The 15,313-nt window shown below is 38.8% G+C and overlaps 1 protein-coding gene across 1 annotated transcript; it reads left to right on the top strand.

Annotated features, from left to right (window-relative positions):
- Nucleotides 1-1,464: 1,464 nt before the first annotated feature.
- Nucleotides 1,465-15,080, top strand: LOC143731019 (B-cell receptor CD22). The gene is made up of 8 exons (XM_077221661.1): nucleotides 1,465-1,577; nucleotides 4,474-4,851; nucleotides 10,184-10,495; nucleotides 11,651-11,914; nucleotides 12,679-12,948; nucleotides 13,825-13,924; nucleotides 14,052-14,223; nucleotides 14,818-15,080. The coding sequence occupies exons 1-8, from the start codon at nucleotides 1,535-1,537 to the stop codon at nucleotides 14,923-14,925; spliced, it is 1,647 nt and encodes a 548-aa protein (XP_077077776.1). The 5' UTR covers nucleotides 1,465-1,534; the 3' UTR covers nucleotides 14,926-15,080.
- Nucleotides 15,081-15,313: the final 233 nt, after the last annotated feature.

Genomic DNA, 15,313 nt, shown 5'->3' with positions numbered 1-15,313 from the left:
TGGTTACTGTGGGTTTACTACAAATACCATAGATTACTGTACTATTGTTGCTATAGTAAAACTATGATTATATTCACTTAATGCAGGAACCAATTACTCATTAGAATTAGAAATTTAGGCATTGGTGTGTGTTCAGTAATAGACAGAATATACTGAATGTTCACAACAAAAGAAAATATGTATGAGGAGGAAGCTCAGGAAATGGGTTAAAATGTGAGAGTGAGTCACTGCTGAGCACATGGTGAACTTAACCTTGAGTAATAATACTAATAAAAATGCTAAGAATAATAACACAATTCGTTTTTGATGAATATGACATAATTCATGCAAAGTAAAAAAATTAAAACAATTTTAACTGTAAAAGACAAGTAAAAATCTGTTAATTGGTTACCAGTAAATTCCTGTACAATATTTTTTAAGAAAAACTATAATAGCCTTACATTTAATGTAAATATACAGTAAATTACTGTTAAATGTACCATTTTAAATAAATAAATAAGTAAAAATAACTGTAAAAACATTCACTGACATTCCCAGAATTCCCTGTGTGGCACTCTACATTTGATGTTTTTTAAAGTTCCTTCTTAGTATTTCAGTAGGCTATTAGGGCTTTATGTTAAGCTGTTAAATGAATGTTTATTGCATTATTTTAGTGTCATGTTTCCAACCATGATGGTGTTTTGAATGTGTGTGTAGGCTATGACACTGTGTGCCTTTTCTATCTAGTATTAACCTCAGCTTGTGGAAAAGCTACATATAATAACTTTGAATCATCACGTTTTTCTCTATACCACCAGTGTTATTATGGTGAATGTCAAGTCAAGTCACATTTATTTATATAGCACTTTTTACAATACAGATTGTTTCAGCTTTACAGAGAAAACAGGAAAATAATGCAAAAAAGTTTGTTGAAGAAAATAGCGTCACAGTCCAGCTTAAGTAAGTTCAGGGATGTTTCATTCTTGTTTTAAAAAAAAAGTTATTAATATATAGCCGCTCTGGAGTAAACCGTGATGTCATCGTCCAGCTCAGTTCAGTTCTTGTATAATAGTGTCAATGCAGGCAGATCAATATCATTGTTGAATATTAAATTAAATGTTAAATTAATGTAAATGTTAAATATATAGATGTCAGTTGTCAGTATATTAAAAGTACAAACAGATTTTAGTAGCATCATGGCCTTGCTAATTCAGCAGAAAATGGCTGTTGGAATTACCTGTTTTAAAATATATATATATTTTAACTACAGTTAGGCCTACACGTTGTTCTGTAAATATGTTTACATTTTTACTGTATTTTTTACTGAATTATTAATTATATAGCAAGACCTGATAACAACCTTGTGTACATTGAATGCAGTGTAAATGTAGTCAAGATGTTGGATCAAGAACGTCATGGAACAGCAGGTCAGCATTACGAAATATGCCAGACCTCCAGTTTTGACTTCCCTTTAAAACAGAAAAAGACCAAAAAATCCCCAGGAGGCATCATCTGTCTACTGGTGTAGTGTCGTCCCTCCGGCTGGTGTGCGCTCATGGCTCTGGACGCAGCGATTGGGCTCTTTACTGTGATGACTGGTGAGTGAGATTTTAGTATATCTGCCCTGATCTGTATCTGTCAAAATCAAATCAAAATCCGATTATGATGCAAAGATAATTTTCTCTGAACATCAACTGAACTCTAACCATGCATTTCGTTCTTACATGCTCTCTTTCCACACATCATTAAATAAACTTGAAAACATAAATAATACAGTATGTTAATGTTCACTAAATGCATGTGACTGTATTTGTGCATGTGCTCTGAGAATGCAGACTCACACACTTCATAACTTCCCTTTTCTATATTCGACTGTGTTGTGAAATGCTCTTGTGATAATGCAAGACTGATCTGAAGAGGGTTTTTTTAGATACACGTGAAGACAAAGACCATAAAAGCAGTGTGTTTAATATTCTCATTAGGACAATCACTCTGACATAAGTGATTTATTATAATTCTGTTTCAATGAGCAAGTTTTAGCGATGAGATGTGAAATATTATCAGTCTTCATTTGCATCTGTTAAGTCATGCATCTCTGAATTGGTTTAATATAATTACTGGTAACACAATTACAATAAGGTTAGTTAATGCTTCAGCAATACACCTGTCACGGTTAAGAGAGAAGAAGGGGGGGTGGGCGTCCTGGAGTCTTCCTCAGGAGGGTCAGCAGGGATTGAAGACTCCAGGACAGTACCGGCAGTTCAGGAGACCAGGATGGAGCAGGCTGAGCAGATGGCCAGGGCGGAGACGACGCTTCGGGCGGCCAGGGCGGATCAGCCTTCGTGGCCATTCCGTGGGAGCCCGGTCTGGCCATTGAGGTCGAGGACCTATAGCCCCCCCAAAATTGTTTTGGGCGTAGCTAGGGGTTTAGGCCAATGGCGTGCACAGACCTCCTCAGCGGCAGGGGTGGAGGGACCAAAAAGGGCACTAAATAAACATTTTTTTTTGTTTTTATTCTTTCTTTCCTTGGCATTCTAAGAAAATATGTTAATACAATTATTAGAATGCATAACACATCAAATGAAAATAAGGGAAATAATATGATAATATTACTAAATATTATTTACTTTACCAAACAAAACAGTGAGAATCAAGAAGGTAATTATGGAAAATTAATTTTTAGTTTTGTTGATGTTGTAAATTTAATGTATGTATTATATGTATGAAAGACAGTGTTAGCTATCATGAATCAGTAACACTTTACAATAAGGTTTCATTATTAAAATTAGCTAATAATAAACTGCACTTCTACAGCATTTATTAATCTTAGTTAATATTAATTTCAGCATTTACTAAAACATTAACATCAAAAGTTGTATTTGTTATCATTAGTTAATGCACTGACTGTGACATAACATGAATAAACAATTAACAGTTGTAGTATTAACTAAGATATAGCCTACAGTAACAAATGTGTTGCTCATGGTTAGTTCATGTTAGTTCATGAGTAATGAACAAATTAACCTTATTGTAAAGCGTTACTATGAAATCAAAGATATAATTTCCTTACAATTTAGAGTTGGACATGGACTTAAGATTTAATTTAACTAACTGTTAGATGTACTTCCCCTTGCACTTTTATTCCTTGGATAAAAACGAATGACATTGTCACTCAGAATGCGTCTGAAATCAAGTTATACTTTTAGTGTAGTTAAAGGGTTAGTTCACCCAAAAATGAAAATTAAGTCATTAATTACTCACCCCCATGCTGTACCAACCCCGTAAGACCTTCGTTCATCTTCGGAACACAAATGAAGATATTTTTGATTAAATCTGAGAGGTGGATCACTGCTACATAGGCTGCCTAAGGGAATGAAACTTGACGGCCCAGAAAGTCATCTTCTCAGTTCTCGCGCATGCGTCGTGGAAATCTCTTCAACTCTCGTCTCAAGGCCCACAAGGAAGTAATGGAATAGTCGAATAAAGTCGTTATTTATGTTTTTTTTTCGCACAAAAAGTAGTCTCGTCGCTTGATAAACTTATAGTTGAGCCACTGTAGGCACATGGAATATTTAAACATGTTCTTTAATTACTTTCTGGGCCGTCAAGTTTCATTCCCTTAGGCAGCCTATGTAGCAGTGACCCACCTATCAGATTTAATCAAAAATATCTTCCTTTGTGTTCCGAAGATGAACGAAGGTCTTACGGGGTTGGTACAGCATGGGGGTGAGTAATTAATGACTTAATTTTCATTTTTGGGTGAACTAACCCTTTAAGAATAACTCGCATGCTGCAGCAACTTTTAGAGTAGCATGGTGATGGTAGAATACATGTAATTTTCCATATTAGCTTAAAAGTTACCACCTGCTCGTTTGAAGAGACTCGTGCGAACTGCTGCGTAGTGGGTACCAGAACCGTTGAATGCGTATGAGGTGCTGCAAAGGAAACTCCGCATACCACTTCTCCGCCAATTTTTTTTAATATAATATTTGTTTGTATTATTATTGTTAGTGGCAAGGGTGTGTAAGTGTGTTATTTATTATAATATTTAAAATAATAATTATTATTATTTACAATTATCAGAAAAGGGCACAATACATTTTGAGACAAAAGGGGCAGGGGCTTGAGCCCCCCTCAGGGACAGGCTCAGGGACAGGCTCGACAGGCATGATGTGAACAGTCTCTTGTGCGGCAGGCATGACGTGAAGCTCAGATTCGTTAGACATGACGTGAAGGAACTCAGGCTCGGTAGACATGACGTGACAGGCTCAGGCTCGGTGGGACGAGACTCTGGATAGTGACTGCGGTTGAGTGGCAGTATAGTGTCTTCATCTGCTCTGCCAACGATGAATGAGGACCCATCTATACAGAGCGCAAAGTTGATAGAACTTACTAGCGTCCATATGGGGTCTACTCGTATATATATTTATATATATAGCCTTTTTTTATAGTTCGGTAAACCGTTCAAACTTTCTGTTTCGATCTCTGTTTCAGCATACCTGTGGAGGGCGACACCTGCTGTCTCCCTTTCTGCCCCGGGGAGTGTGTTTGTCCTGGAGGGATCGTGTCTCGTGCTCCCCTGCTCCTTCAGCCCGGTACCCAGCGCAACGCGGATGGAGGTTCGGCTCACGAGAACCCCGACTTCCTACTTCATGAGACTGAGACCGACGGTCTTCAGCACTCACTGGGGGGATGCGATTCATCCAGACTTCAGAGAGCGCACGTCCCTCGCGGGGAACCTCAGCTCCGGGGACTGCTCCATCAACATCAACAGAATCAGGACAGAAGATCAGAACACATATGAACTGCAGATGAGGGAGCTGGGTCAAAGGTCATGGGCTGTGGGCACCAAAATCAACGTCAGCGTAACTGGTATGCTAATGTTGTACTGACCTGATGTAAATACAACTAAACCCGTTTAAAAAAAGGGCTTAAAAATGTTGTTTAAGAAATTATAAATGTTAACTGAAATAAAATTAAAAATGCAAATAAAAATTTATATTCAGTATGTTGCTATGGCAACATTTTTACATTTTCGTTTAGTTTCAGTTGAAATATTTAAGTAGCCTAACTAAAACTGAAATAAAAATAAATAAACATGGTTGCGGAGAGATTGTGGTTAGGTCTCAGCAGCAACTGTTGGTTTATTTGTACAGGTTGTTTAGTATTTACAGTCATTACGTTCCTGTGTATATTGCGTGAATGACGGGTGGTTGGGCAGATATTGTGGTTTGTGGTAGGTGGTATGCCATACGGAACCGTTGCCACTGAAACTGCATATTAATGCACCAGTGGGGCTCGACAGCCTTAGTCAAACGGGTTGGAGTTGAGTGGGGGACGGAGGGGGGTGACTCTGGGACGCCAGAGTCACTGCCGAGCCCTCTTGAGGTGTCGTGGGCTAGTCGACGAAACACTGAGGAAGGAAGGTGCCCACTTGAAGACCCTAGAGATGTTCCCTACTCCGCTCAATCCAGAGGGTTGTTATGGGGGGACCGCACTGTGGTTGCAGCCGTTGTGTGTGCTGACGCGCAAATACACTGCAGCCATTAACACCAGACAGAAGGAGATTCACGTCACCAGAAGGAAAGAAGCGTAAATGGATGGAGAAGCATAGGTTACTGTAAAGCTACGTCTTAGTTGGTGATTATCTTGGCGAAAACCGAGTACAAATCAGCATGAAGTTTTAACACCTACTCTCGTGTAATGGAAATCATGAAGATCTGGATACGTCCAGTGACTGCGGTGAATAGTGCTGCTGGCAACAAGGGAAAGACCTTGTGACAGCCTGGAGAGACAGCTGACAGGAGGAAAGAGACCCCAATGGGGCTGGTAAAGGTTAGTTACCCTTGTCGGCAGTATCCAGCTCTGTGTTTACAGGATGCTGGAGACACCTGCCCAAGGCTTCTGAAAAATTAAAGAGGAAAATACCCCTAGAGTCTGCGAGAGCAGGGGCGGAAGATGACTCAATGGTGGACAACATGGTTAACGACTTTGGAATGGAAACGGATATGAGTATGGAGAGTACTTCACAAAAGACTAGTTCAGGTTCTGCAGTTAGCAAAGCCATTGAACTCCAAGCTTTTGGCTGGAGCAAGGCGACAACGGTCAGGGGTTTGAAGATTCATCAAGGGAAAAAGAAATGCTTGAGGGAGAAGGGACAAGGGCCTCGCATTGATCAGTACTTCTTACGAAGTCAGTCAAGTCAGTCGAATGAAATCCAGCGACAGGAAGCAAACCACAGTTCGCAGGATATCAGCACCCCTGTCATAGAGGAGAGGAGGGTTTGCACAGTTAGTGATGAACACATTGATTCTTGTGAACCCGGTCAGACTAACCAGCATAAGAGAGAAAAGAACCTCAACGGGCATAGGCCTGGAGTTAGATGGCCAAGAGCTTGTGAGAAAACTGCATGGGACACGGTAAACACAGATCTATGTTTTGCATTGGAAAGATTAACTGGTACAGTTGAAAAGAAGCTGGATAAATTTGGGGACATCATTTACGCATATGGAAGTGAGAGGTTTGGTGTGTAAAAAAGGAAGGAAAAAGTACAAACTACTCCTGGATTGTCTAGACAGCAGCAGAAAATTGAAGGGTTAGTTAGAGAAAGGAGACAGCTGAGGAAGCAATGGAAAAGAGCGGAACAAAGTCAGAAGGAGGGACTCAATCTCTTACAAAGGGCCATAAAAGATAAGCTTGCAACATTACGCAGAGCTGAGCGCCTACGGAAACGCTACAAAAAGAAGGAGCGTGCGAGGGCTAATTTCTATAAAGATCCATTCAAATTTGTAAAGAAGTTATTCACCAGTGAGAAGAATGGCACTTTAAAAGCATCTAGGGTTGAGCTAGAGAGATATTTGGAGGAAACGCATACAGATGCAAAAAGGCATGAGCCTATGTCAATTCCATCAGACATCCCACCTGTCAATCCACCAGAATACCAAATGGAGGTCTGTGCACCTAATTGGAAAGAGATAGAATAGGTGGTGAGAAAGGCAAGGGCTTCATCATCTCCAGGGCCTAATGGAGTTTCGTACAGAGTGTACAAGAGTGCTTCAGGAGTTCTACGAATTCTGTGGAAATTGATAAAAGTGGCTTGGGAAAAACAGGTTGTACCTAGAGCATGGCGCCGAGCAGGGGGAGTCTTTATACCCAAAGAAAAAGATGCTACAAGCATCAGTCGGTTTCGCCCTATTTCACTATTAAACATCGAAGGCAAGATTTTCTTCAGCATTATTGCTCAGAGATTGTCAACCTACCTATTAAAGAATGGCTTCATTGACACTTCAGTTCAAAAAGCAGGCATTCCAGGATTCTCAGGATGCTTAGAACACATCAGTGTTATCTGGCAACGAATTCAATCAGCTAAAAAGGAGAGGAAGGAGCTCCACGTGACATTCCTGGATTTGGCTAATGCATATGGTTCAGTGCCACATGAGCTTCTTTGGGCATTATTTGATTTTTTCAGGGTACCGATGTCGATAACAAATTTAGTGAAAACCTATTTTGGAGATTTGCAATTTAGTTTCTCAACTCCAGAATTCAGCACTACATGGCAATGCTTAGAGGTTGGAATAATGGCAGGATGCACCATTTCGCCACTGGCTTTTACCATGGCAATGGAAGTAATCATTAGGGCATCAAAATGGGTAGTAGGAGGATAGCACTTGGCTTCTGGGATGCGACTACCACCAATCAGAGCATACATGGATGACATGACAACCATGACTACAACGGTAGCCTGCACTGATCGGTTATTGGGGAAGTTAACAGATAATATTGAATGGGAACGAATGCAATTTAAGCCCTCTAAATCAAGGAGCATCTCAATAATTAAAGGCAGGGTAGTAGATAAAACATTCTTCATTAATGGTGAGGCAATACCAACAGTTTCTCAGAAGCCAGTGAAGAGTCTAGATAGATGGTATGATGGGGATCTAAAGGACACAGTTCGAGTGGGAAAAGTTTGACGACAAGCAGTGGAAGGGTTGAAGAGCATATACAGCTGTGCTCTACCAGGCAAACTGAAACTCTGGTGCTTTCAGTTTGGTCTACTGCCAAGGTTGCTGTGGCCACTGACTGTGTACGAGGTTTCTTTGACTTTATAGTAAAGGAGTATTGCAGCTGCCAGTCTCTGCTTTAACCAAGGAGTTTAAGTGGGCCAAGGTCAGACTGGAAATGACTTTAGCAGAGTCACGAGACAAATGTGTAAGGGAGGCAGCCCCTGTGGTAAAAACTGGTAGAAAGTGGTCAGCAAAGAAATCTGTAGTATAGGCAAAGGCTGACCTTCAAATTGGGGATATCGTGGGACAGGTACAGGATGGAAGAGGGGGTTTTGGGCTGAGTTTAGCTCCTCCTAAATGGCACAAGGCAGGCCCAGCTCAAAGGAGGAAGCTGGTAGTCAACGAGGTGCGAAAGCAGGAGGAGAGAATGAGATGTATAAAGGCCATTTCCCAGGCCAAGCAGGGAGAGTGGATGAGATGGGAGAGTGTGGAACAACGCAAAATGGGCTTGCAAGACCTTTGTCAATGGAAGAGAGTAGGATCAGTTTCCTTATTAGGTCAACATATTATGTTCTCCCATCACCGCAGAACCTAAACCTCTGGGTAGGAGAGGATCCCTCTACTTGGCGCCATGACCAAGTATTGCGATGTTTGGCTTTAGCATTGGAAGGCAAGCGTTGTATGACCAATAAGTTGCCGCCTGTGCTAGCAAAACATTACACGCAGAAGACAATATTCCTCCGCCAAGCCGAGCAACCACCAAGAAAAGGTGCTAACACCAATTCACGCCCAGGACAACTGGAAGCTGCTAGGGACTGGAAGATGCTGGCTGATCTTGATCAACGGCTTATTTTTCCACCTGAGATTGCCACCACTAACCTAAGACCAGATATTTTTTTGGTGGTCCGGTTGCTATGGGGGGACCGCACTGTGGTTGCAGCCGTTGTGTGTGCTGACGCGCAATACACTGCAGCTATTAGCACCAGACAGAAGGAGATTCACGGGTGGTTGGGCAGATATTGTGGTTTGTGGTAGGTGGTATGCCATTCGGAACCGTTGCCACTGAAACTGCATATTAATGCACCAGTGGGGCTCGACAGCCTTAGTCAAACGGGTTGGAGTTGAGTGGGGGACGGAGGGGGGTGACTCTGGGACGCCAGAGTCACTGCCGAGCCCTCTTGAGGTGTCGTGGGCTAGTCGACGAAACACTGAGGAAGGAAGGTGCCCACTTGAAGACCCTAGAGATGTTCCCTACTCCGCTCAATCCAGAGGGTTGTTATGGGGGGACCGCACTGTGGTTGCAGCCGTTGTGTGTGCTGACGCGCAAATACACTGCAGCCATTAACACCAGACAGAAGGAGATTCCCGTCACCAGAAGGAAAGAAGCGTAAATGGATGGAGAAGCATAGGTTACTGTAAAGCTACGTCTTAGTTGGTGATTATCTTGGCGAAAGCCGAGTACAAATCAGCATGAAGTTTTAACACCTACTCTCGTGTAATGGAAATCATAGGCTATAGAAATCACAAAAAAACACACAACAAATTACTTAAATTCAAAATAGTATTAAACACTATATAGATAGCCTATATTTTAAAAAAAAATTATAAAAGTGACAAACAAACAACAACATTTCTACAACTTTAACTAAAATGAAAACAAAAAATATTTGAATAAATTCAAAATATTAATAAAAACTATATAGACATATTTAAAAATAACTAATACAAATGACAAAAACACAAAAAATCCAAAACTAACTAAAAATTAAAATGACAACTGAAAACAAAAATTAAAAAAATGAAACATATTTATAGATATATTTTTTTTGTAAATGACAAAAACACAACAAAAAATATTATAGCTTAATCCAACATTAAAATTAAAATGGAAATTATAAGCTATCGAAAATGAATCGGAACCAGCACCAGAACACAAAACACACTTGTAGCCAATCAGCAGTAAGGGGCGTGTCTACTCATGAGGTGCTGTCTACTCACAGCGTTTTGGGGCGGAGCTATCAAGGTAGGGGTGTGGTCCTTTTGGGTGGGCGCGTATTTGTTTTTGGTGATTTCAAATATCAACAGCGTTTCTCGGAAATCGCTTACTGCACCTTTAATGATGCTAAAACAACACTGATGTTCATGTGATTTTACATATAATAACACAAAATATGTGTATGAATCTTGTGTCTCATCATCAGATACACCAGAGCCGCCTGAGGTCACTGACCCGGGGCCCGTGAAGCAGGGTCAGGAGGTGGTGTTGAACTGTTCAGTGAAGCTCAGCTGCCCATCCGAACGCCCCCGTCTGCTGTGGAAGTGGGAGCGAGGCGATCAGGGCGGAAGCAGCGTTCACGGAGACACGGAGCTGCAGCGTGACCCGGGTCACTTACCGGTCATGTGGACCTCACTGTCCTTTACCGTCCCACAACACACAAACTCCAGAGTGCGATGTGAGGTGGAGTATCTGAAGACCAGGAGATCTTCAGCCATCCGAGAGATCCTCGTTCACTGTAAGATGTCAAATATCATTATTCACTAATCACAAACAAGCAGAAAAGCTATGAAAATTCAGTGGTTATGTGGAACTTAAATTCAAACCAATGCTGCATATGAGAAAAAGTTGCGGTTTTAAATGGTATAACAACATCCAAAGTGTCAAACCTTTTTTACTTCAAGGCCCACCATTGTCAAAGACCATATATGAAGGCCGTCAAAGAGATTTCTGGTAATTCTGTTGTAATTACAATGCTGCTCATTTTCAAACATTTTTATTTGTAAAAACTAGGGGTGGCAATTTAAATGATTTTAATTAAATATTTGTATAAATTATATTTATAATAATAATATTAAATTAGAATAATTCAATAAAGTAATTCAATAAAGTGATTTTCTAGTCATTTGTGACTTTTTTAATATTTCAATGATTTTATTATTTTTTAATAGTTATTTATTTGGCTACACATAGCAATTTCTAAGCACTGATCAAATATTTTAGAACTTGACATAACTAGAAAATTTCACATTCATTATAAAAAAGTCTATGACTTAATATTTCACTAATTTCCATGTCTTTTCCTGGTCTATAAATCACACTTTTAGAAATTCCCTCATGTATACAAGTTTTCTGTGAGAATTGTTGTTCTGAGCTAAAAATAGCAGTTCTAATTAAAATAAGAAATATGATACTGTAAAGTTGAGTCAGAGGATGAAGAAGATTGACGACGTAATTCAAATATGAACGTTGTTTATCAATCAAATAGACTCGGGTAATCCAATAGTGTTGAAACACAACAATAACACAAAACACAATACAACAAAACACAACAATACCAAGGGACCTGACAGAGGGAACTGAATGGATTAAATATACAAGATGACAAACTGAATACTAACAGGGGGGATCTTATTAATGAGTAACCAAGGAGACTGATTTGGCGTGAACAAAGGAACACAGGAAACGGGTAAGATGGGCAAATTAAAAGTCCTTGAAAATGAAACTAAGACAGACTTAATTGAAAATAATTGTGACAGATACCAGCTTACCATTGATATTCTGTTGTTTTCACTTATTTCAAAGTTTTTTTGTTTTATTTTAAACCATCTTGAGGCCCCCTGGTGGAGAACCCCTGATCTAACGCAGTTCTAAATGTTTCTGGCCTCCTCAGTTCCTCCCAAAGACGTCTCCATTCAGGTCCTCACGACGTCTGTCCGGGTCGGAGGAAATGCTCTGCTGAGTTGTTCCTGTAAGGCCGACCCGCCGGCGTTAGAATACCAGTGGTCAACCATTCAGTCGGGAAACACGGTGATCCTCCCCAAACGCACTCCCACCGTCCGCATCTACAACGTGACCCGAGACACACGCGCTCAGTGCACCGTTGCCAACAGACTGGGACGGGCGGCGTCTCGCCTCACGGGCCTCAATGTGCAATGTGAGTCAACAGCCTCCTGCCTCGTGCTTCAATAGTTTACACACTTATTTCATTCATTCTGTCATTATTTGTTCCTTATCTGGTGTTTCCAATCCAATCCAGCATCTGTGGAATAAAAAAGGAAACATTTTTGAAGAATTTAAAAAAAAGAAAGAAGAATTTGAAAAAATAATCAAGAATTTGAAAAAAAAAGAAGAATTTATGAATTCTGAAAATGTTTTTTTTTAAGAATTATTATTATTCTTTTTTTAAGAATTTGAAAAAGTTTTGGTGGAAACCTAAAGTTTTGTGAGCGAACAAAAAGTTTCAAGGTGGAACATTGAAAAAGCATTGAAATTAATTGTTTTCAGCCATCTCATATTTTTCCCATCATCATTTACTCCTAGGTGCTCCGTAGACCAGTGTTATTTTAGTATAATTGATAAACTAGTATAGTTTTTATTAATATTTTGAAGGTGTTTTTTATTATTTTAATTTAAATTTTAATTAAACTTTTAGTAAGGTTTTTTTTTGTCATTTTAGTAGGTTTTTTATTTTAAAAAATATGTCTATATAGTATTTTTTCAGTTAAAATTTATTTTATTTCAAGTTAAGATTTTTTTTAATGGTTCTAGTTTTTGTTAGCTATAATAATAACCCTGCCGTAGAAACCTGTAAAACATGATACAAAATTACACTGCATTCTTCTGCTTCTGTATTCTGTCCTTCATAGTGCTGTTTTGTTTGCCTCATGTTGTAAGTGTCCACTCTTCTCGTCTCTGCAGACGCTCCTGTTATTCTGTCCAACTCGTCCTGTGACTGGGACGGGACGCTGCTGTCCTGCTTCTGTGCCGTGGACTCAAACCCTCGTCCCGCTGTCACCTGGAGCGTGAACGGGACTCACCTGCCGGACGCATATAATGCTTCTTTTTCTTATTTCAACCATATACTGATGGCGACTCTCAGTGGATTCACAGACGCTTCTCTGCCGGTGGAATGTTATGCAATCAACTCACTGGGAAACGACTCTCACGTACTGTGTGAGGCTCATGATGGTACGCTACAGCTGAACAATGACATTTAGAGGATTATAGTTCAGACAAATATGAAGATTCTATCATTATTTACTCATTGTTTCAAACCCCTATTCTATTATTATCTTTGTTTGCAATGATTTTGTAACTTTTTGATTCTGTTTTTAACTATTAAATATAATACTTGATAATACAATTATGCTTTTATCTGCCGGTAATAGTTTTTATACTATTAAATATAATAATTGATAATATAATGATGCTTCTATCTACCAAAGAGTGTAGTAAAAACAGCTCTGTTTAACATAAATTTAGTGTTTAAATCCATTCTACAGATGTTTCCAAAAATCAGGACAGGAAATTAAACAAAAAAGAGTGGAAAAGATTAGAAAAGTCATGAAAATATTTGTGGTAATGGTGTAAAACCTGAAGAACATTCAGTGATGGAAAAGTTGTTTACTTTTATTTTACTTATTTATAATTATTTTATTTTATTATATTTTAAATTAAATATTAATTTATATCAGTGCTGTCAAATCGATTTATCGCATCTAACGTCAAAGTTTTTTAACATAATATATATATATATATATATATATATATATATATATGTGTGTGCGCGTGCGTGACTTTGTATATAAACATACATGCATACATATATTTGTGTCTATATACACACACAAAGGCAAATATATAATATATATAAATATAATAATATATATACACACATATGTAAAAAAATGAACAGCACTAATTTATATATATATATATAAATAAATATAATTTATAATATTTACATAAATGTTTAAATAGGCCTACTTAATTACTATTTTAAAAAACAAAGTTTGCATAGTCATTACATATGCATTATAATGAGGAAGTTTTTTTTTTCCACAGGTCATCTGATATGGATTCTAATACCAGCAGCATGTGCTGTGTTTTTCCTTCTGCTACTGAGTCTTCTGATATTTTACTGCTGTTGCTGCACAAACAGACAGTAAGATCATTCTCACTAATGTTTTATCATGCGTTTATATCATTAACAATTCAGTTTCATGTCTGACAAATCTCATCTGATTACATTAAACTGTAAATAACATCTGAGCTCTTTTCTTGTTGAAAAGGAGACGTGTCATGGCCTACAGACCTCCTGCAGTACATCCAGAGAGTCTCGGGATCTATCAGGAGCGCATGCCGCTATACATTAACTGCAGTGAGGTCACACACATCTACACCAACGGCAGTTACCAGCTCATCTATCAGAACGGCACTCCAGGTTTTGTACGAAACAAACAGGTAAAAAGCAATGATGGGCTCATTAAGATTGGTACGTTTTGAGTCAAGACAATTGTTAGGGACAGGGCCTAAGTGAAGCGACACAACTGACACTGGTAGATCACATGACAGTAACAACATGACAGATAGTACGTCCAGATTTCATTCATACTACCCATATTCATACTATATAGAATGTATTTCCTTAATGGTCGAGAAGTAAATTTAAATTCAAATGTAGTACCTACTTTACCTACTAGACAGCATGCGATTTCGGGTGCAATGATAGTCATCTGCTGTATGAATTGATGAGGTTTTACTTGATCTTTTGAATTTTGATTTTTTTTTATTAAGAATGTCGAATTTTTGACGTTTGGATTCTGAATGTTTTAATTCTGAATTGTTTATTATTATTATTTGAAAATGTATTACTACAAGTCCAAAAGCGCATTAATGAAACTCTAAATTATAAAAAGAATGTTTTTTTATTAACATTGAAAGTGAAAGTCAACTATCTGAGAGGTATCACAACAGCAAAAAGCCATCTACATTTATAAAAGGCATGTGAATTAATGATGCATTTGATTTTGAAATGCAGCCGTCTCTGTGTTGCAGATGCATAAGAGACAAAGACGAGCAGCCAGACGACAGCGAGAGCAGCGGGAGAGACCAACCCCCGTCACAATAGACTCTGACACGGCCATCTATGTGGAGGTCATATGATCACAACCTCATCAATGAATCCTCAAATAACAGAAGGAAACTTACCTGGCGGTGTTTATATAACCATACCTCTGTGTTTTCACTGAGAACTGAGCCTGTGCTGGTGCTGTTGTTTCTGTATCTACCAGCCTCCAGAAATAAAGAAATAAAAAACAGTGTCTTTGGCATCTCAAGCTGCAGTTTGAAGAATATGAAGAAATGCATGTGAGTGAATATTGTTTGTTAGGCTATTTGCAAAATCACTGAATAGACAAAAAGTGGCTTTGGAACTATGATGTGTGTTTTAATCGCCATTCAATTGAACAGCCAATCAGTGATTTGCAATTCAGTCTGAAGTCATTTCAGGTTATTTTCATGAACACTGACTGAGCTATGGAAAGTCACATTT

The sequence above is a fragment of the Siphateles boraxobius genome, unplaced genomic scaffold (genome assembly GCF_051911475.1).
Source record: "Siphateles boraxobius isolate OS27281-9 unplaced genomic scaffold, OSU_SipBor_1 84, whole genome shotgun sequence".
NCBI lineage: Eukaryota > Metazoa > Chordata > Actinopteri > Cypriniformes > Leuciscidae > Siphateles > Siphateles boraxobius.
The sequence above is the reverse complement of the archived record's forward strand: the minus strand, read 5'-3'. Positions and strand labels throughout refer to the sequence as shown.